The sequence below is a fragment of the Xenopus tropicalis genome, chromosome 1 (genome assembly GCF_000004195.4).
Source record: "Xenopus tropicalis strain Nigerian chromosome 1, UCB_Xtro_10.0, whole genome shotgun sequence".
In the NCBI taxonomy this organism is placed as follows: domain Eukaryota; kingdom Metazoa; phylum Chordata; class Amphibia; order Anura; family Pipidae; genus Xenopus; species Xenopus tropicalis.
Genome location: NC_030677.2, coordinates 148,014,569 through 148,038,701, shown reverse-complemented (window position 1 = coordinate 148,038,701; position 24,133 = coordinate 148,014,569). Strand labels below are relative to the sequence as shown.

Here is a 24,133-nt window from a genome sequence, read left to right as displayed (position 1 = left end):
CAGTCTGGATCTAACAATTTATTCTTTTTATTCATTTTTTTTTTTTTTGTTCCAGTGCAGAAAATGATCCGTATGCAATATGCATCAGACAGCCATGACTGAGATGGTTATTAGCGCATGAAATGTATGTGTTCGACCACTCAAAAAAGGCAGACTCGTCCTTATGAGACAACACAGGTATCAGCTTTGATAAATGAGTTAAGTGAAATTTTCACAAAGGTTGTGATAAATCCTAAAATTTAATAAAATTGCTGGGACTGCAGGAGCCCCTGGTTTAGTATTTAACAAATCAGCCACACAGTGACCAGCCTAGTAGTGTAACCAGATTTCAGGGGGCTTGCAATCAGAGGACACCCTCTAGGGGCGTTTTAGCACATAGTGCCATGAGGTTGACTAGGGGATCACTTACTTTTTTTTTTTTTTGCTTTGGAGCAGGTCAAGGGGAGGCCTTGCTAGTAGTGATGGGCGAAATGTTTCGCCAGGCATGGATTTGCTGCGAGTTTCTGCATTTCGCCATCGGCGGATTGTTTCGCGAAACAGATGAAAAAATTTGCTGCGGAAAAATTCGCTGCGCGGGCAACAAAAGAATAGCCATGGGCGACAAAAGAATAGCCGCGGGCAACAATTTTTTTTGACACGCAACATTTTCGCTCATCACTACTTGCTAGTGCAAAGAGCACAACAGCGCTCTCTGTGTAAAAATGTCATAACATCACTTAAATTTAATCATCACTCAAATCTGTTAAATCTTTAATTCCTAGATCACAGCATCTTGCCTTCTGCCCTTGTGCTGTATATGCCTCTTCCCCAGAGACCATTTCTCCCATGCCTGTGATCAGTCTGGTTGGTGAGGGTGCTGTATGACAAATGTTCTTTTTTCAAGTAGTCTGGAGAAAAGTGCCCTGGTGTTGTGTGCGTGTATATGCAACATCATTAACAACAAAGTCTGCACAGGTGCCCTCCTGCACTCTTCCATTAGAAAAGAAGTGTGTAATGAATAAATAAAATTACAGCCTGGGCAGTAACTCAAATTACCAATCTAAATTGTTACATTGTTGCAGCTGGCTGAAAGAAGCCAATCACTGATTGGTTGCTATGGGTTACTGCCCATGTGCACATTTTCCCAGTGTTGCTAAATGACCCCCAGCACTATACTATGGGGCAGATTTATCAAAACACGAGTTTGAATCCCGAATGGGAATAATTCGGATTAGAAACGAAAATTTCTGAAGATCGCAAATATCACGACAATGCTTACGGAAAGATCACAATTGTCACGATAAAATCGTATTGGCGATCTGAAAATCACAAAATTTTCGTACCGAGCGATTGTAAACAGCGGCAAAACAGATCCGACTTTTTCGCGCTAAGCTAAAAAGTCACAAAAAAGTTGCACAAGGTACGAAAAAGTTACGGAAAATACGATTGGACCGATCGAATGAACGCTCGGAGTGTTCGTGGATGAGTAAATGTGCTCCTATGTCTTGTCTAATGCTATATTGTACTTTAGTTCTACTTTAATAGGACAGCTTCCATAAAATGAAGCTTAATACAATGTAGAAAGTGTTATTCACATCTAGGTCAATGTGCAGTTGTGTTTTTTTTTTATTTTATTGCGGATTTTAAAATATTTAGCTTTTGCCCTGTCATCCCCTTAGTTTGGAATTTGAACTTATTTGGTTACATTTATCCCAGAAACCAGGCCATCATTTCAAATTCACATTGAAAAATAAATAGGAGAGGTATAGTGATGAGAAAATTTTTTCAGCAGGCATAGATTTGCAGCGAATTTATGCATTTCGCCATTGGCGAATTGTTTCGCAAAACTTCTGTGAAAATTCGTTGCACAGATTTTTTTTGTCACGCTTTAAAAAAAGCTCGGGTTACAAAAATAGATGCGGGCAACAAAAAAATAAACGCGGGCGTTTCGCTAATTTTCCGCCGTTTCGCAAATTTTATGGCGAATTTTTAAGCAAAATGGGACAGATTCGCTCATCACTAGAGAGGAACTGAATATAAAATATCAAAACTAATTAATAGTATCATTAACCTGAATTTCAGTGAATTTGAAAACCATATTTTAAAATGTTAGGTCAGAGAATGTAAGAAAAAAACAAAACAAATACAGATAAAAAAAAATTCTCTTAAAAGACAGTTTCCATTGTCGGAATCCCTTTACTTGTGCATGAAGTCAGTATTTACAGTGCCCTCTAGTGTTCTAGTCACAGTGTTACATTCCTCTTCTTCTATCAAAAAAGATTTATCAGGCAACTGAATGCTTAAAAATGTTTAAGGACAGATCCGAATAAACTGTCACAAAGAGGTTGGTGTTTGGAAAACGAAAACCGTAAAATTTGTTTTCTTTATAGGTACATTATTTTGGTGGCAAGATAAAAAGTAGGCAACTGGTGACATTAAGGGCTATGATGACAAGGAGATTAGTGGGAAAACCATTTCATTTGCATTGAACCCAGTTGCCCATGTATTTTTGCCTTTTGAAAGCCAAAGTGACACATATGTTTTACCACCAGTGATTTACATAACTGTTGTTGGGAAAGCATTTGGAGGAGATTAGTCACCTGCAATTTCTCTCGGGCGACTAATCTGTCATTGCCCTAATGGGAAGTAATGCAGACTAGTGACTATGAAGATTTTCATTCATCCAGGTCATGGTATATCTAGTATAAATAAATCTAAAGCAACTGGACTTGTTAAGTAATCACTGAAGGTCTTCAATGATTATTTAACAAGTCCAGTTGCTTTAGATTTATTTATACTAGATAATGCAGACTAGGTTAATTACAGAGTCATGGAACGCTTTAGGGCAGCGGCACACAGGGAGATTAGTCGCCCGCAATAAATCTTCACTACCGTGGGCGACTAATCTCCCCGATCTTCCATCCCACCGGCAAGAATGTAAATCACCAGTGGGATGGCATACACGTCGCTTCGGTCGCCGGAAGTTGTTGGGAAAACCGAAGCGACGCGTATGCCATGCCACTATCGATTTACATTCTTGCCGGTGGGATGGCAGATCGGGGAGATTAGAAAGAAATAAGCTGAATCTACACATCTCTCTTGTCATTGTTTATTAGCAAACCTTACTACTGTACATGCTTCCATCTGATTGTAAATGGCAAAGGATGTTGGAAATAACAGTTTAATCACTAGAAAGGTTCAGTTTTGAAATTCATAGTCAAAAATAGTGCCCAGCAAATCAGGGAGGGAGGCATGGAGACTAGTAATCTGGTTAGATCATATTTCAAATGCAAAACGGCTCTTATTATCTTGTGCAATTAAGGATTTGCCTAAAAGCTTTCTGCAATGTAACAGCTTCACAATGGAGAACACACTGCTATTTACTGACTGTGACTTAGGCATTATTATTTGCCTTACTGGATGGCAGCAACGGGATCAAGTACAAGGTTCTGTTTTGTTACTACAAAGAAAAATTATTATTTCTGATTTGATTAAATAGAGTCTAGGGGAAATGGCCTTCAATGCAATTCGGAGCTTTCTGAATAATGATTTTCTAGATAATGGATCCCATACCTGAATAGCAAACAACACCTATACACATAATTTATTTTTTTCTATAAATATAAAATGGTCCACTATAATGGGCCATTTCTTCACAAGCACAGAAAAGGTCAAAAATAAAAAATACTAGATACTAAGGGGCACCTGTACTAATCCACGAACGTCCGAAAAGCGTCCGAATGCGTTTTTTTCGTAATGATCGGTATTTTGCGACTTTTTCGAGCGCTCAATACAAAAGTCGTGACAATTCGCGAAAGTCGTACTGGCTATGAAAAAGTTGCGACAATTCACGAAATTTGTAACGGCAATGAAAAAGTCGCAACAATTCACGAAAGTTATAATGGCTATGAAAAAGTCGCGGCAATTCACCAAATTTGTAATGGCTATGAAAAAGTCGCGACAATTCGCGCAAGTCGTAAAGGCTACGAAAAAGTCACAAAAAATACGAAAAAGTCACAAAATGTTTGTTTTCCAATCCGAATTTTTCCCATTCGGATTTGTGGATTAGTAAATCAGTCCCTAAGTGTATTCTTGTATCATTCATGATTCAAGATGAATAATAAAAGGGTGAATATGACCTCCACCATTTATCTTTTGTATGTTTGGTCTATAAAAAAGTCTTTAGTGCCCAGAAATCAAACAACCTATTTGCTACAGTCTACCCACAGGCCACGGAGAGGCAAAGGCACAGTCCTTCTTTGATACTTCTTCTAACATGGAAATAATACAAAATATGCTTTGTTCCATAAGGGAAGACAGCGTCAAAGTTGATTCTATAGCTGTGTGAAATATTCTTGTAGGAAATTCATCACCTGAATGGTTTACATATTCTCCCATAAGCAGTCAACTGGTCTGAGATCAGGAAAATGAAACATGTAGAGCATATTGATTATTTAGTATTATTGCTTATTACATCATTCAGTGACCACTACTAACATGGGATTTCAGTTTTTAAGTCTTGCCTAGATGTTTTTAGAGCCTTTTCAACAGTTCTCCAGACTGGAATGTTAGCAGCTATCTAGTTGCTGAGATCCTAGCAACCAAGCAGTGGTGTGAATGAGAAACTCAATTATACTGGAGAGGCCTCAATAAAAAGATAATAATAATTAATAATAATATTGTTGAAGTAGATATTTATTGAATTTTCCAGTACAAGGAATTGTTAACATTGATTGAAATTCACATATATCTCAACATAACACATCTCAATTCCCAGGACGTGATGGTGACGACAGGGCGTGTTAGGTAGGGTTGGAGATCTTGGGGAGGGGGAAAAACTGGCACCTTCTCTGGTTTATATGGGGAGTTAAATAGTCCATGTGGGACCTAAGAATATTGGGACAGTTGCTGGCAAAGATCCTGGAATTGTGCTCTGCTCCAGCCCATCCATAGTTTTTCCAGGATCTGCGTAGATTCCTTTACATTTCCTTAAGGACCTGGTAGATGGCAGGGGTAGTAGTGGATTTCCACAGATGTGCTGTAGAGGTTGTGGCTTCAAAGAAAAGATGGTGAGCATGGAAGGCTTTGGCCTTCTCCAAGTCCACTGGTAGTAAAGGGCGTAAAGTTAACACTGAAGAAAATGCCAGGGAAATTTCCAATTTATTTTCCATAAACTGGGGCAAGTTTTGCCCGAGGCTTTGGATACCTGGGCATTTCCAAAAAATATGTACCAAAGTGCCCGTGGCTCCATATTGTCGCCAACAGAGTGGTGAGGCTATAGGGTACATGTGGGCCAGCTGCTGAGGAGTGAGGTACCATCTCAGTAAAGTTTTAGAGTAATGCTCCAAGTGGTTGGTGCATCTTATACCCATCTTAATACTGTTTCCCACTCTTCCACATCTAAATAAATGTGGAGGTCTGTCTCCCATTTAAATATAGGTTTCTCATTGAGGTGGGGGAGTCCCTGTTTAACAGCTTGTTGAGTGCGCCTATCATTCCTGCACAAGGTAAGTCACCTGTGCAGCTGGAGCTCAATTTTAAGAACGAGGGAGTAGGTAAGGGGAATGTTGCCCAGGAGGTCAGTCAATGTTTCTACCAAACTGTTTACATTTGTTACCCCCAGGGATATTCAAAGGGCATGTCAGCTTCTATCTCTTGTAAATCTTAGACTGTTTGAAGCCATATAGGTTAGTCCATAGGAGACCCCTAAGGTATTGTGGCAGGGAACTGCTCATTTCAATTTGCACCCATTGTTAGGTTAAACCCAGAATCGTAAAATACATAATTGCTTCAAGGATGATGGCTATGACATATTTTCGTATATTGTGTACCCGGAGTCCCCACTATCACTAGGTCTATATACTGTGTCATTGGCAATCAGTTTACATTTGTGTTACCAGTTGAAATCAAAGGTGTTGCATGGAGGTCATAAAGGTGTAAGGTAGGTGAAGTGGAATTGCCCTCAGTAGATAAAGTATCTAAGGTAATATGAACATTTTGTTATTGTTATATGTATCAGTGTTGTAAAAGGAGAGTGCCCCAAAATTATGTCGTTTTTGGAGGATGCGTGGGATCAAGGTTTGTGGGTTAGTCATGAGTATAATCACGCCATTGGCGTAGAGCAATATTTTGCGTTTTTCTACCTGCATGGTTAAGTCCCTGTACAGGGGATGTATACATTATCCTCTGGACCTGTAGTTCCATCATGAGATCAAAAATTAATGAGCCCTGCCTTGTGCTGTTTGTTAGGGTGAATTTCTAGGAGGTCATGTCTGAGTCATTAACCCTTGCAGTTAAAATAGGGCTGTTTATGAATGGTGCACCTTCTTATTGATTATATCAGCAACCAACATGTTGCTCACCAAACCCTTGGATGTTGCTCCCATTGGCCTCAAAACAGGTGCTTATTTTTCAATTCCTGGCTTGCAGGCAAGTTTTGCATAAAAACCCAGTATAATGCCAAACAGAGCCTTTTATAGGGTGACGGTCCACAAAGGGGCTATTAAATAGCCAATTATTGCTCTTATTGGCACCACCACAAACCATTTTCATGCTTGTGTTGCTCCCCAACACTTTTTTATTTGAATGGGGCTCATGGTTATAAAATTGGGGAACCCTGGATTATACAATGATCAGCAGTACCTGCCAAAGGCTTTGACAATGACTGCAGCGTTACAAATAGTTGTGTTTAATCTTGGCTATGGAGGTGCACTGTTTAACCTGTTTGGCCAGGAAGTCTGAGGCATAAGGTGAGCTCTAGCCCAGTCCAATATTTTGAGCTCCTCCCTAATTGCTCGTACCTGGGCTGCCCTTGTTTGGAGATGTTGTGTTCATTTAGGGCTGTTATAGAAGTGAGTCGATTCATAGTTCTCTCTGTTGTTGAGATCTCTGATTCTTTTGGATTAGCAACCTATGAACAGTGGATTTGTGGGCATACCATCTCGTAGAGGGACTTACATCTGAAGTATCTATCTTTAATTAGGTCTTTATGGCTTTCCCTAATTGAACTTGATGCCATGATGCAAGTGTCTATTGTCATGACTATTTGTGTGTGGTCAGACCACAGGACAGTCCTACTCTGATAGCTTGTATTTGCTGTAACAGAGTGGTGTCTGCTTGGAACTTAGTGATCCTGGAGTATTCTCTAAATTTGGGTGTGTAATAGGTATATTCTCTGGCAGTGGGATAAAGGTTTTTCCAGACATCATGGAACCCCTCTGAAATTTGGTACCATTAGCCAATTTCCTTTTATAGTAGAATCTGTTTTTTTCTGAGTAGTGTATGCCTGTTGGGTTGTATCAAGTCGGGTCTAGAGGAAAGTTAAAGTCTCCAGCTACTACTTGTTTTAACTGTTGTACTTTGAGGAAGACCTTGTTGAGAAAGGGAATCTGGTTGTTTTTGGTGCATAAATATTTACAAAATAATATAATACATATTTAAGTTTGCAAATCAAGAAAAGGGCTCTACCTTGTAGGTCACGCCTCTCCATTACAACAACACATTTAGGTCATATTTTGCCATGTGCTACTCCAACTATCTTGGAACTAGTGGAGGCTCTTTGTGTTATGGTGTAGGAGCTGTTATACAGCAGGAATGGGTCCTGCTGCATAAAATGTACTCATATCAAATCTGCTGTTTGAACATGTATCTTCTTCCATAGTTGGTATCTTTTATAGGGGGAGTTTAAATCCTGTGTGTTAATGGAGAGTAACTTCATGGGGGTTGTGTGCTAAATAGGTTTGTGATCCATGGTGCAACCTAATTGGGGGAGCCAGGTTAGGTGTTAGTAAAGGGTAAAAAAAAATTACACAACATCAAACCCATAGACAGGTATGGCGATGGTGCTGGGTTAGGTGTTAGTAAAGGGTAATAATTATAAAACAGCTGGGCAATGAGTATTATTCCAATAGTTGTCCAGCAAAAGAGAAGCATGTCTCGTTGTGGGGAGAAGGTGCACACCAGGGGGGCATCATGCCTGATATGATAACTTATGCATGAAATGAAGGTAGGAGGGGGGAAAAAACCCACAAGAACATGACCAGAAAAGCAATAACAAAAGTAAGAATCCATAGAAACCAAGCATTTGTAATACAGTAACAACATATGAAATTGAACAGTAAATCAAGGCACTGGTGAACCATAAATGTGGGTACTCTCTTTATTAGTTTTCAGAGCAGTAGGTGATCTGACGGATATGGTTACCATTTCCTGTGTAAGGTTCTGAGGTGCTCTTTATAGAAAGAGGAGTAGAGAAACTTTCTTTTCTTGGCAATATTAGCTGGAGAGTTCCTTTGTGGGCTGATGGACCTAGGCAGTGTGTGGCGAGGCCAGTAAGGGAATAGTGTTCCATTCTTGTGTCACTTTTAGTGAGGAGTGCAGAGATCCTGTCCACAGTGCCTCTCGAGCTGTGAGGTTCCATCTATCTAGTAGTGCTGCGGCTGCAGCAGGTGTTTGTGCAACATCTGCCTTGTTATCCTTTAAGATGATTCATTTGGTGGGGAACCCGCATCAGTACAAGATATTATGTTTGCAAAACATGAGGATGGTGGGGTGGAACTCTTCTCTCTCTGCAGAATGAATGCAGAGGCATAAGGACCTTCACATCCTTGTAAAGGTCTGTTAACATGTTGTTGATCTGTTGTCTCTTAAGAACTACTCCTTTGTCTGATAAAAGTGGATGCCAGAGACGACATTACAAGGGGCTGCTCTGGGTGAAGTCTTTGATTCCGGAAACCTGTGGACATGGTTGATTACTAAGGGCTGCTCTGTCCATCTCAGGGAGCACTTCCCTGAAAAGGCATAGGCGGAGGGCAATTATTTTTGTTTGGGCAGGCTAAATCTAATGTCACATGAACAGTTTCTTTGCCAGCAATTTTATACAGGCAACGAAACCGCAAACTCAGTCCCATATTATTGTGGCACTCCCACATAAACTGATTGCTATTTCATTCAAACAAAACCTTCAGTCATATTGCCTGCTGCTACATCCCTTGATATCACATTCAGACTGCTTCTTTACACACTTGTTTTTGCTGCTACTTTTAATAGTAAGACCCCCCCAAAGACATGTTGCCTTATACAGGAACTCCCAGGTTTACTGTCCGCTGCTGCACTGTTTTACGTGAGGGACCCCTGGTATTTATTGTTTGTGCCAATAACTAGCAACCCAAAAACACCTATTCAGGATGAGTTCAGATGTAATCTAAATATCAAACAATCCATACATACTATGCAAGGAGGTGGAGGATCAACAGCTGCTTTGTCTCTTGGCTCCAAACACTAGCACAACCAGCCTGGGTAAACCTCAGTCTCACCTACTCTCTAACCATGCTTGGTGCTCAGATCAGCTCTCGGCTCCCATCCAAAATCACGCGTTGATCCATCAAGAAGAAGCGCACAAGTAGGCAAAACAGTTTGAGTTGCAGAAGCTCTTCTTCTTCTGTTCTTCTAGCAAGTGGTTGAGGTCACAAGGTTTTTGTGATTTAATGAGCTTGGCCATCTTTTTTCCACATGGTCAGTGTTCTCCTCAATTGTGCAGAGTTCAATGTTAAGATATTTTATTGTGCCCACTAAATAAGCCTGAATCAGCTTGCATGTCATCATGGTTTAAAGAGATACTGACACCAGAAATTAAACCTTTTTCACATCTATCATAACAATGTGTTTGCATGATATTTATCATTTTGCCATTTGCCCAATGCTTTTATATTACCTGGTGACCCGTGTTTCTCTATGAGGGGGGCAGCCATATTTGTGCAGCAGGGAGTCCCTTAGCATTAGAAGCTATAACTGACCGGTTGAGAAGGGACAGTCAGGTTGGCAAAACAGTCAGGTTTGGGAACTTAAAGTAACAATTACATACAAATGCAGCTTTTCAGTAAACAAAATATCAACATGACCTATAGGCAACTTTTAATGAACATTAATATTTTGAAGAATAGTTTTTTTTAGTGCCAGTATCACTTTGTCTGGCACCTGATTTTTAACAGGAGAGGAAGGGCCCAGAGAGCTCTCCCTCATGCTGTGTTGTGAGGTGCTATCTTGGCTCTCCTCTGGGTATGTCTGCCGCATGTTCACAGGTTTTTTTTTTTTGCCATAAAATGCATCATGGGGTGCTTCTTGCCTCATTTAACTGTGATGTCTGGCAGGTCGTGGTTGACTGCAGGTTAGCAAGACTAAATCCATGGACCAGCAATACATATGTAAGAATAGACAGAATGCTTCCAAATGGAGCATACCATCACAAGAGTACACATAGAACACATAGAGTAAAAATTATACAACAGTAGCGGAACAAGTATTATTCCAATAGTTGTCCAGCAAGAGAAGTATGTCTCGGTGTGGGGGGGGGAGAAGGTGACCTCTTGCACACCAGGGGGCCATCATGCCTGAGCAATTATGTACCTGAGGTATGCATGAAAAGATGATAAGATGAAAGGAAAAAAGCACATGACCAGAAGAGCAATAAGAGCTGTGCAGGAGCTCCATAAATGCTGTTAATCCATTGACTACCGTGTCTCGCCCACAAACAATAATAAAATTGAAGCTTCAAAGAGCAATAGTTTTTTTGCTTTTTGTACAGTGAAGGCAGCAAATAGTTTAAAAACTATAAAAAAAATAAAATGAAGACCAATTGAAAAGTTGCTAAGAATTGAGCATTCTATAGCATACGAAAAGTTTATTTAAAGGTGGACTGCCCTTTAAAGGAATAAGCATTTGTATAAAGACAACCAAGTCTCTAGAATTTCTGCTTAAATAAAAACATATATCAGTGCTTTAAATTCTCTGTAATTTGTGTTTGTATTTGGTGATTTGCCCCTACTGAAACATTGTGAAGATGAAATACCATATGAATGTTTATCTGAATTACTCGCCCATTTCTGGTACAAGACTTTTCATGATAAGTAACTGTTCTATGGTAAGTAACTAGGAAATGATCATGTCTGTGAAATAAGCACTCAATGGTTTTTTCATGGAAATGTAACACTCAGAATTTCAGTAGTAATAAGAATGATTATATAAAGATTTCTGATGCTCCGGGCTGAGACCAATATATCAGACTGTTGCAAGAGTCCAGCCAGTGACTAGGTACAACATAAAATGTGCAGCGTTCATGAAACAACACACACAGTCAACTGAATATAACTTTCTGGGTTCAATTGGCATTTATTTATGAAAAACAGAATAAAGCTGATAGTTCTACGTAAAATGAAAATGCCAGCACACCTTAAATAACCAACTATACAGATAAAGAAAACAATTATATGGAATGTCAGCAACATCAAAGAAACGCATGGATTTAATAAATAATATAAAATGAACTCTTGTTAAAATATAACTCTTGTTCTATGCCTACAGAACTACCTTCATTTACCAAAGTACAGCCGAGTCCATAATGATTTGTTTGAAACAAAAGAAATGAATATGCACAATGTATTTTTTTTTCTCTTATATGACGGAATCGTTTCTACGTGACAGTGGATGTCATATGTACATTGTTATGCAATAGAGATACCACAAACACAGGGATGGTTTCAATGAGCACAAGTTAAATAAATTGGGGCTATGTAAGGGCACAGAAGCTTCCAGCTAATTGGAATTCGGGAAGCAATGATACAATGCATGGCCCCTCCTTCCTTTAGCATGCAACAGAACAAGTCTACATTGTTCTATAGAAGAATGTGAGTGTGTATATATTATATATAAATATAATTATATATCCACACACACATATAAATACACACACTGGGATAATCAACTCTTCCAACACTAAGTTAAAAGATAACAAATACAGTAGGCAATAACCATGTCTTGCTTCTTTAACCACCCCACCCATTTAAAAGGGTAATAGGGCCTGCCAAACACTCCCCTTGAAAGGAAGAAAAGAAATAACTGCTATAGGTAAAATAAGCCTGCAAGCCCATGCAGCACTGCAAGGATTGAGGAAGGGTAGTTCTGTACTGATTGGCAAGTTAAGCAGCACCATGACAATATAAGCAGTCTGCATTTCTGGCATGGACACATTCTTTAGCATATTCTGCCTCAATATATGTTTCCTACATACGCTAACATAAAATGGACTGCAATTCATTCATTTGGTATGCTTTCTACAAATAGGATACAGGCCTGTAAATGTCTTTTTTTCTTTTTAAATCATAGGTTTCCAATAGGTATTCACAAAAACTACAACTGATACTGGTATAGACAGGTTACATTATTTATGAGTAGGTAACTCAGTGTGCAGCACTATAAATGGACCAAGACCTTCCCAACCACATCATGGAATTCTTACATTTGAAAGGGACATATCTATAGTTGAGCATTTCCCCCCTGCCACATTAATTAGCTCAAGGCTCTACAGCAAAAAGTACACAGGGAGGAGCAGCTCTTCATAAAGAAGCTGCATCCCCGTGCTTGCATGAATTATCAGGACACAACATTATAAAAGCAGGAGAGCACTGTACATAGGTTATGTAATTAAAACAGATTGTATTTTCACATTTATAGAATGTAACCCATCACTACATTCACCAGTTACACCACACAACTGTGTTTTAAGAAAGCAGGTTTTACCTACAGTACATAAATAATCCTACTGCAGTTATTCCTTGATGAAAAGAGAACACATATAAAAGTCAGGCTACTGTAGGATTCATTTCCAGATCCTTTTTTGTAGGTTTTGGAACTGTGTTTACATTTTACTATCTCCATTGCCTGCGCACAGATGAATATCTTACCAATGATATGTTTCAATAAGGGCTGTGCAAGCAGATATACTGGATAACCAAATGCCAAACAATCCTGAATGTAAAGTGGAGTAACATATGTTAAAGCTGGTCATTCACAGTAAATCTATCTGATAATTACATGCTGTGGCCTTTTTAATACATTTGCAAAGAAACGCAATTAGATACAAGTGTATAATTAGCAGCATATTTCTTGCCCCGCAGACCATATTCGTAAAACAGAATTAAATGCTGTTTTCATTTAGATATTCATTACATTGTTTAAAAGATTTTTTACATCTAGAGAATACTGAGAACAAAATGGACTCGCTATGGTATTGCCAATATACTAGGAAGGCATCATCTCTATTATTTTGTGTAAAAAGTGCCTGCACTTAACACTGATGGGAAGTAAAAAACTATCTATTACATTGCAATGTAAATCGGTTTTGCCTTCCAACATTTAAAATATGAATCCACTTAATTTGACAACAAAAATCCATGTCATTTAAAAAATTGTCAGGAGTTAAGAAAAGTATTTTGATGTATATATGCTATCTAAATCTTTGCTTTCAAGTTATAAATATGGACTCTTACCTCCTTCCACTGCAGGGTAAACTTATCAGAACAAGAACAAAATAGGTTTACATCTTTTTTTTTTTAGAATACATATACCATTTGTTGTTCCCCTTGGAACAATTTGTATGATTGAGAATCTATTTTAGGGTCTGGGCCTTATTTTCTACCATTTGGCAGTTCCTTGCCTTATAATCCACTGCGAGTTGAGAGATCTGCAAGGTACTGCTCCATTTAGGGCTCTATTAAGAACTGGCAAGGTCCCCAAAGTAAAGCAGATTTGCCTTAAGAGATCTGCAATAAATTAGAATTTAAAAAGAAGTTTAGAATGAAAATGACCATACCAGCAGTTAAGTCAAGGCCCCAAGAATATCTGATGGGATTGTGCCCCACTGTCCTAGGGCATTTTGTCATGGGAGAAAGCTTAATCTTGAGCAAGCTTTTGGCAGACTGTGTTTGGCTGTGTAAAGGCAAACACATTGGGTTCAGTAGTATATACAGTACATGAGAAACCATATCTAATTGTATTTGATGATCATGGTCTTTCACGCATGAAAATGTCTCAAGTTCAATTTAAAAATCTGCGTGAAACAATGACAGCTAATATTTAGCACATAAAAAGAAGTGGGATTTGATTTATCAAGCCGATGTCACTGCAAGAGGCAGTGGGAATTTGTCAGTGGATAACATCTACAAATAGCTTTCTGGCATGGGGCATCTCCTAGATTACGTATTGGATTATAAAGTGACTGTCATCAAGGTGTCTCAAGGCTGAAAACAAAATTGCAAAAAATATATGTTAAAAAAAATATAATCTTTATATACACATAAACTCAAGTTAAACATTTACAATCTACTAATGTGATGTGCATCAAAAACATTTTGCACTGCCATCCACAGGAAAGAGGTAACAAGACTAGCATTTTCAACTGTAGTTCTGCTTGGGAGACTATACAACCATATTAGTCCATAGCTAAACATCACCAAACAGCCCTTGTTCATTCATGTGAATGGAAAAACCACTGTCTATAGGTTAAGCTAAGAGCCAGCAGCTAAGGATCATTTGGCAACATGTTAATCAGAAGTCCTGGGCGATCCCCATCTATCTGTGCTTTCTCAGTCACTTTAAGGGGGAAGTGGCTGTCGGTGGTCCTAGGCATTTTGAATGCCATGGTTCTCACCTACAGAACACTATGGAAATATAAAATGCTTGTATGCCTTAGTTGTAGAAAAACCTGATAATGGTAAGCAAGCAAATGGTTACAAAATAATAATTTAGGTTCAATTTATGGTGCTCCAGCATTCAATGGGCTCAGCAATCTGAGGCTACTAGGAGTTTTATAAAAACAAGTGTTGGACTGCAACAGGTTAGAATTCCTTTTTGGTAAATTTTCCTCTGCGGTGTGATTAGCTAGTGCTGTGTGAAATGACACAGCAATGGCACACATCACTAAGTCACCTATCAGGGACAAAGCATCTGAAAAAAGGTGCCACATATAAAGCAGTTTACATGATGAAATCTGTATTAATTGTGGGAAAATATGGAAAAAGGCATTTTCTTCCAGACCAGCAATCCCCATTCTTTTTGATTAAAGGGTTTTTCAGATGCTTTGTAGCAGGGGTGCAATGAGGCCATGACCACAAAATTCATACAAAGACAGGTGGTCCCTGCACTCAACCAATATATATATATATATATATATATTATATATATATATATATATATATATATATATATATACACAATATATATATATATATATATATAACATATAGACAAACAATCCCTGTTTTGCTGGGTTTTTTATTTATTAAGTAGAGGGGAATTTTTAGTAGCTGAATGCACAGAATGTCTTAATGTCCTATATATATTGATAATGAGTGAGTGTAGAGGATTTCTTGTCTTTATCTATTCATATACATGTCTTTGTCTATCATATATATTTTATATATACACACACATTTGCAAAGGTTTGGCCACCCCTTGCCAAATTCATATTTAATTAATTTTTGTAAGTAAAAAGTAGTACAACCGTCAGTGTCAGTCACATGTTATTTCACAAACTTTAAAACATACAAAACAAAGAAAACAGCACAAACACTTTGCAAGGTACCTTATCTTAATTAACTTCATTAGGCCTTAATAGCTATTAGGAGTTATCACCTGTTGATACCTCCAGCTCAGCAACCCTGAGCTCCCTTAAGCAACAGAGTTAGGATCTAAAAAGTAAACCTACAAAGCAGGGAAAAACTATGGAAAAAAATGCAAAGTGCTCCCAGATTGTAATACCCACTGTCTGTAATATCATCAAAAATAGTAGTTTAGGGAACTAAGTGGAAGTCAAGACAAGATCTGGAAGACCAAGAAAACATTCAGAGAGAACAGTGGTGTTGCACTGTTCCACAGTGTGCGTGGTGCTTGCACAAACATGATCTGCCATTAGGAGAAAGCCTTACATACACCCTCATCACAAAAGTTAACGTCTAAAGTATGCAAAGAAGAGTGGGCAAAAATCCCTGCAAGAATTGAAAGAAAGGCATTTACATGCCATGATCTGTGCCAAAGGGGTGTTACTAAATACTGACTTATCGGGGTGTCTACACTTTTGATTATGCCACAATTACTATTTTCCTTGTGCCTATGTTTTAAAGTTTGTTTTTAATACACTGATATTTGCATTGGCTGGTTACCACTTCTAAATTTACAGAATTGAATTAATCTTATCCAGTTCCCTTTCAAACCCAGCCTACCTGCTATCCCACAATAACATAAATAGAGTGCACACAAGATGAAAAGATGCACTCACAGGACTGAACATTTACTCCTTAATGCTTACATACCTTACAGGTCTGTTGCTTTCCTAATAAAACCCTCTAAAGTGGGTCAAAATATGTAGAAATAAAGGTTCATTTTACATGCTTGTCTTGTAAGTGCATCCTTTGCACCCTATATTATACACATCTACATATTTTCATATTTTATTTTAACAGGCCAAGGCCTGCTGCACCAGCTGCGTTTACAACCAAAGGCAACTCTATAATACAGCACTGCACCTGCAGCTGACTCACGGATGGCAAAGGAAACTGGAAGCTCTACACTCCAATCTTTCAAATAAGCCTTGGCTGACACTAACTACTCTGAAAGCAGACTTGCTTCAGATAAAATGAGAGACTCATAGATCACATTTAGAGATTGTTTCTAAATTAAAAATATGCCACAAAAATGTTTCCGTCTGGCCCTAGCCTAATTATATTTGTGTTTTGCTATGTTGCAACTAAGCCATTTTTTTTTTTTTTTTTTAAAAAAAGCATGCCGATTTGTTTTTATGTGAATGACATTATTAGGTATTCCGGGGTATATTCAGAAATGAATTACTTTGCATATATCTGAATTAAAAAACTGCACATTTAGTATATTTTTTTATGACACAGATCTGTTGCAATGAACAGTATATATTTGTACATGGAGTACAATAGCTAATCCCTATAAGTAACTCCTCATGACTTTTTATTTTTCTACTCTGACTTATTTGGAACTCATGAGTTTACAATAAGCAACTAGGCAACATAAGGTTATCATTGCTATTTTAGTGACTAATAATTGTATCTTATTGCTGTGACGTTTGTGTACTGTAAGTAAATGCCAAGTACAGGGTGGGACTGGCCCACCAGGATGAGGAAAAAAATCCCAGTGGCCCCAACTCTGCCAGGCCTTTCCACCTGCCCACGAGCCAGCCACCAGTACACAACTTCAGATTTATATAAAATGATAGATGGCCATGCTTTACACTGTGCCATTTTAATTTTTTTCCCTCAAGGCGTGGTCTAATTGACAGCAGAGTAAGTAGCGAAGTGGAGCAAGGGTTGACACGAGAGTGGTGGTGGTTGGGTGGTAGACCCAGAGTACTCCAGTCCAACTCTGGGTAAGTAACAGTCATTAAAATCCTGCCCCTAAGTCTAGAGGATACTCCTGCTAGTAACCATCCATAAGCACCGTTAAGTAAAAAAACAAAAAAATGGAGATGAAATGATAAACTGTAACATATGGATAACACTCCAAAGTGAATCTGAGAGTAAAGTGCATTGGACAGGCCTAAATATCTGCTGAAAACCAAAAGCAGTTATTCTGAAATGTCCTAGCAGATTGTAAAGCTAATGACGCATTCAATTTACATGTGTAAAATATGGCAAATAATGGTCTCTGAAAAGATTTTATCTTGTAACCATTTGTTTTACAGTTTTGTCATAAATGTTGAATACTCGATAATGTTCCATCTTTTAAAAGGTTAAAAGGCATGGCGACATGGACAAGGAAGTACAGGGGGAACAAGTTGACTCTACAAAGTGACATCTAAAATTTGCTTGTATGTTCATGCCAGACACTGCCTATAAATTTAATACAAATATGGATATGAATTCACAGTAGTTCAGTGATACTCAACCTACAACCCTCTGTATCCCATGTAACGTTTCCTTTAAACAACCACACAGCTTAAAATGTGAACATTTTACTGTAGATTTTAAAACAGTACAGCTAAAAGTGGCTTAAAATAAAAGCAAAAAGGCCGAGTACCACTCCAGTAGCCAAACTAAAGAGAAAAAAAAAACGTTTAGTAGAAGACATTTAACAGGTCTCATGCTATTTGAAACAGAGCTGTGGTTGTCATGTTGCATTCACTCTCCTCTGAGTAGCTAATTCTTAAATAATATTTACAGGTACACTCATAACATTCGGTTAAATATAGGAATATATTCTCAAGTCCATTGGCACTTTGCACTTCATTGTAAAAATAAAAATAAATGGGTAACTTCTGAATGTGAAGAGCAGCCAGAGCAAAAAGATGAAACACGGTTATGAGCTCACAATGCAATTTCCAGTGGGCAGGTCTTCCAGCTCAAATGTGTTGTACATAGGTGGAAGCTGCCCAAAGCAGACTGATTGTCTTATTATGCCATGGTAAATCCATCTGGATGCGCATTCTTGCTGTACACGTCCATATTCCTGTGAACTTTTCGACTCTGAGCAGAGGAGGACAGGATGTGAGTTCCCAACACTGAACAGAGAGCATGAGAACTTGTGAAATCTGAAAAGGAACCTACACAACTGAAGGACAAACACAGGGTTACAGCACTGTGCGTACCGGCATTATATATCGTTCTCACCCGTTCTTCACTTGAATACAAAGCAGATTAAAAAAACAAATTAAAAATAAGTGCAATTGACCTGGAAAAAAAAGCTGTCTTTTTTTTTTAGTTGCTGTAAACGTCTGAAGAATGAGCTTTTTATCTTAAATAATTGTGCTAATTTTGCTGACTGGAAAATAGACCACTAAACGAAGCTACCATGCAGTCTGGTTCACCAATAATTATTCTACAATTGTATTTCTATCCTCATAAATAGCAAGACAGTGGTAGCTACTATATTTCTGAGTACATATAACAGGGTGAATATCCTTGCTTTGTAGTTTCCATGGATTATCTACTGTACATATTGTAACCACAGGACAGATAAAATCAGTACTTTGAAGTGCATAAAAGGATCATCACACTGCCAGTTAAACAAAAAAAAAAAGTCAACAGTGCAAGTTGGGAGGACAAAGAAAATGTGGGGAATATGGCAACACGCAGAAAAGCTATCATCTGAAGAACATTCTTACAGCACTGCCTTAATAAAGCATCCAGGGAAATGTGGAATTTTATATGTGGCAGTCAAGGAAAAAATCAGATACTGCAAAAACAACTCAGATCCTTGGTTGGCATATACCAGCGCATGCATATGCCAAAAAAAACAAACAAAAAAGAGGACCAACTCTTGCTAGCCATTCAGGGCATCTTCAGAAGAAACTGATGCAAGAGGATGATGGGCAATCACTAAATTTGGCAACTTTCAAGTCTCCGGATAGTGAAAATTCATCTCTTCACTGCCTCAGCCTTTACAATATCTTCTAATTATCAGGTGGTAAGTCCCATCTTCAGTTAACAATATGTAATACAGGCTTACAAAGCTTCTCCTATGTACACCTCTCTGTTAAGAGCCATACAAGTAACTAATAATGATGCTGAGGACCTTAGACGTGGTGTATACTGTATTTATCCTACGAAAGCTTAGTCCTGTCTTGCTACCTAAAGGCCATTACTATTTCTGTGACTGAGCGGTGGTTTGGCAATCTCTACAACTGCTGATCGGGGATTGTTCAAAAACTTTGGGGCCCGACGTAAAAGCCTCTGTGCTTCTGTGAATGCTTCGGTGAGCTCCTTCTTCCACTGTACAAATTCTGGATCACTCTGAGGAAGACAAATAATTGGTGCCTTACATTTACAAGTAATATGATTGTAGCTCAAAGCAGAACTACTTTAAACATGTCCTCAAATAACATTGTATGCTAAAACATTACACATGGAAATATTTAAAATATGAGCATGCTGAAATAACCAGTTATATCTAAATCTAATTTATGAGGCAACTAAACCTAATAATAACACAGCCCCAACACAGCTCCTTGTGCTATTATGTCATGTAAATACAAATATGATGAACCTAGCTGATTTATACACAGCTAAACTGCTGCCTGCCCACCCTACACAATCATCTATGGTTATGTAAAAGGGTAAAACAAAAAAAAAATATATTAATTCTCTTGTAGAAAGAATTACATGATTCCACTGTTTGAGCTGACAGAAAAAAATGAACTGTTGTGGAGGAGAGGATGGCACTTCAATAATTAATTGGAAAAAGCCTTGAGGAGGGGTGAGCCCTTCTCACTGCTTCTCTGCCAGTCATGATTAAAATGGTGTGTACAAGTCAGGGGCAAGTCTTCTCATCATAAACATTGTTTCATCATATAATTTGTTTCAAAGAGAAAAAAAATAAATACATAAGGGCTTCCTTTTACCACAAAGAGGATTTATGCACATTCCTAAAACGTCCTTTGTTCAAAAACAATGGATTAAAAAATGAACAAAGAAAGAAAAGGTTGAACATAGGCCTATACTACCATTTTGAGGCTAAACTTACCTCACACTGCAAGACAAACTGCTTTGCTCCCTTAATCCTCAGTAGGATGCACTTCTTGTCCTTAATTTGGGTGTCCTCCACAGATACTATCTGTTCCATAGTCAATAAATTTTGCTGCATAAGGAGAGGAGAGACATCAATTTATTTCCAATCTAGCATAAGTAATTAACTGATCCCATAAGTCTGAGACACATTAGTTATTAGTTACATTATCACAGTCACCAAAAAAAAAAAAACATACAAATGAATGATATATCAGGATATCTGGTTTCTAGAGGCATCTTTAATCTATTAACCATATAGGCTGCTAAACAGGAGATTATTATAATACAAAATAACAAAGTAAACAATAAAGAAAATATTTATTACATCTACAAAATGGTTAAAACAACCTTATGCCAATCCTACTCAACAGTGAACAAATGACTTATGCTACAATGAATGCTTAGAGTTAGGCCTTCCCCTGCAGCTACAGTGCATTTATTAATTCCACAGCTGTATTGGATCTGGCATCTACTATACGTAAGCAACTCTGCAATATATATATATACATATATATACATATATATACATACATACTGACAACCAAATAACGGTCGGTGCACACTGGGTTAACACAGAAATAAACACTACCAAAGAAAAAACAGACCCAATTCAAAACAGTGCACTCAGGCATTGTCTTAAAGAAATACAGTCAGGGAAAACATGTTTTTTTCAAAACATATCAGTTAATTGCTTCTTCCGAAGAAATCTGTTTCTTTAAAAACACAACCAGATTATTTTATATTTCATTTTGAAATTTCACATGGGGTTAGCCTTATTCTTCATTTCCCAGGGTGCCACAGCCATGTGACCCGTGCTCTGATAAACTTCAGTCACACTTTACTACTGCGCTGCAAGTTGGAGTGATATCAACAGCAGAACAATGGGGAGGTAGCAAGATAGCAGCTCCCAGTAGATATCAGAATACCACTCAATAGTAAGAAAGCCAAGTCCAGCTTGGGATTCCTTCAGTTACATGGAAGTAGGAGAAACAATAGGTTATCTGAAAGCAGTTCTAATGCGTAGCGCTGGCTCCTTCTGAAAGATCAGGATGAGGCACAATGCACTGAGATGGCTGCCTACACACCAATATTACAACTAAAAAAATACATTTGTTGGTTCAAGAGTAATTGGTTATTGGTAGAGTGAATTATTTGCTATGTTAACAGTGTTATTTAGAAATAAAAATACACTAGAAAAATCATGACAGAATCCCTTTATATTTAAAAATGGCACCCATATCAGATATATATAATGTTAGCATTAACATTCCATCTCACCACTTCCGACAGAGCTACATCATTCATCTAAAGCGCTGACATCTCAGCACAATGATATTAGAGTTCCACAGCCAGACTGCTATCTTTCATTAAGACTACACTGTTTTGAATTAGGTCTGTTTTCTTTTTGCTTGTGTGCAACTATGGAACACTTGCAACATTCACTCAAGGTGCACTGCATTTGAGTTCATCTTGAAGAGCAGTCTTTTCACGTATAATGGACATTGAAACACACTGTAGATGTAGGCTAAACACTGCATCTGTATGAATAGCACATAGTTCTCAATGCATAGGATGCTGGTGCAGTGTTTTGCCTGAGCCTATAATAGGCCCATTACAAACAAATGCCCTGTAGTTGGCACATTTTCAAGGTCCACTCAAACACTACATAAAATTGCTTTGTTTTTACTTGTTGTTGTATAATGCACGTGATATCCGTTTTTCAGCTATTGGTCTTATTATGCATATCTCTAATTAACATTTTATATTTTAAAAGGAGTAAAGCATAGGCCATGTTATCACGCACATACATTGCAAAATATTTGCTCCCCCATCATTGCAGAATTTGCAAATGTTAGCCTTTACAGAGAGCATCATAAGCTTTAGCACAGTGATCCCCTAACCAGTGGCTATGGGGCAACATGTTGCTCACCAACCCCTTGGACGTTGCTCTCAGTATCCCCAAAGCAGGTGTTTTTTCTTTTTAATTCCTAGCTTGGTGGCAAGTTTTGGTTGCATAAAAACAAAATCTACTACCAAACAAAGCCTCCTGTAAGCTGAGATCAAGCACAGAGGTTACTAAATAGCCTTTATTTGGCACCCCCATAATTTTTTATAATGTTTGTGCTGCTCCCCAATTTTTTTTTTTTTTATTTGAGTGCGGGTCATGACTAAGAAAGGTTATATGTGTTATATATAGGTATGGAATCAGTTATAAACAATGTTTGGGATCAGAGTTTTTCCATATATGGTATATAACTAATGTGAAGTAACATGCCATAGGCAAATAAAACATCTAAATTAAAAAAATTAGGATTGTCTTCTATAAATTTATGCTAGCTTGGTTACACTAAACAATAACAAATAATAATCAATAACATTAACACACCAACAATAATATATAGTCCAAAATATTTTCAGCACACTATCACTACATGACCCAGGTGCTAACTTATTTGTACTGAAATCACACAAATATTGAACAAAATCATTTAATCATGTTTTTCATATGGTTTGAATAAAGTATATTTTTATAATATTTTTATCAGGGAAACAAACAAAAATATAACAGAAAGAGTGCCGCACTCACAGGGACTTGATACAAAAGAAGAAGTGGTTTTATTGAAAAAATTCCAACGTTTCGAGCACAACCAGTGCTCCTCCTCAGGGACAAAACCAGTGGAAAACCACATGATAACACAGTCCTCAAAGCACTAGGGGAAACATGCAGTGCAACTGGCCAGGAGGAACTCATGTGTAAATTTGGAACCCGAATCCCTGATCTTGTAGTTACACCACTGCCTCAGAGTTTGAGAAAAACTGCTTGCCAACAAGAAGATCAAAACAGGACACTTGCATTTTATAATACCTAATGGCTAAGAATACAAGAGATGGGTTTCAAGGTACACTATACCTTTAAATTTATTTCTATAACAGATTTGCCTAAAAAACGTAATAGTTGAAAGCATATTTAATTTTCCATTTGATTTATATCCCACAGCTTCTGTAAAATCATAGGGAGATTATAGATACCCCTGTACTAATCACAAGTTGCCTGAAAAACAGAAGGGTATAGTGACCCTAAGTTCAGAGGATGATTGTACCAATAATTAAAGACTGAATGTTTATATAAAACAAGACAATGTAGCTATAACCATGATCTAGGTATTTCACTCACTAGTTATTCTAATGTCTAAACGGGAAAGTCTGATTCACTTCCACAACATGACTATAGCATTTCAAGCTGAGATGTTATAGTCCGGTCAGTAATACCTTACCAGGTGATGCTTTTTTTTATAAATACGCCAGAGTTCCTAAATGAAAAAAATACCATCATATGCATACTGTCCAATATGGAGCGTGTTAGAAGTACTGTGCAACTTACTTGTGCGTTTACTTGTAAAGTGACAAAGAAAACCACATAACCAAAGCCACCTTGACAGATTAAAGGGGAAAATAAGCCTATATTAACTAGTCTTCTGACATTGGTCTGCTGTACTGCTTCAGATGGCGAGCAATCCTATAGCTCTTACATTACAGCCCACATCCAGCCTAGATAGTACACTCAAATTCTGTTTGCAGAGTGCCCCTATAAAATTATTCTACCTAAATAGAAAATATGTTAGGTGGCTCAGTGTAGACAAGAGAAGTGTCCTTGCATCCCATATTATTATTATAGCAGTACTAGCTATGTCAACTTAAAAAAAAAAAAAACAGAAAATATGTTAGCTTAGATGTAATGAACTATAATATGAAAATGTACTGCATCATCCTCTCCTCTAAATAGTTTTACTGCT

The 24,133-nt window shown here is 37.8% G+C and overlaps 1 protein-coding gene across 1 annotated transcript in view; it reads right to left on the bottom strand.

Annotated features, from left to right (window-relative positions):
* Positions 1 to 11,121: 11,121 nt before the first annotated feature.
* grk3 (G protein-coupled receptor kinase 3) overlaps positions 11,122 to 24,133 on the bottom strand; it is a 127,018-nt gene continuing 114,006 nt past the window's right edge. Inside the window, exons 20-21 of the mRNA XM_002932071.5 lie at positions 20,296 to 20,409; positions 11,122 to 19,565 (exon numbers count right to left, since the gene is read on the bottom strand). Coding sequence (XP_002932117.2) covers positions 19,404 to 19,565; positions 20,296 to 20,409 — 276 coding nt within the window. The 3' untranslated portion in view covers positions 11,122 to 19,403. The remainder of the gene's footprint in view (positions 19,566 to 20,295; positions 20,410 to 24,133) is intronic.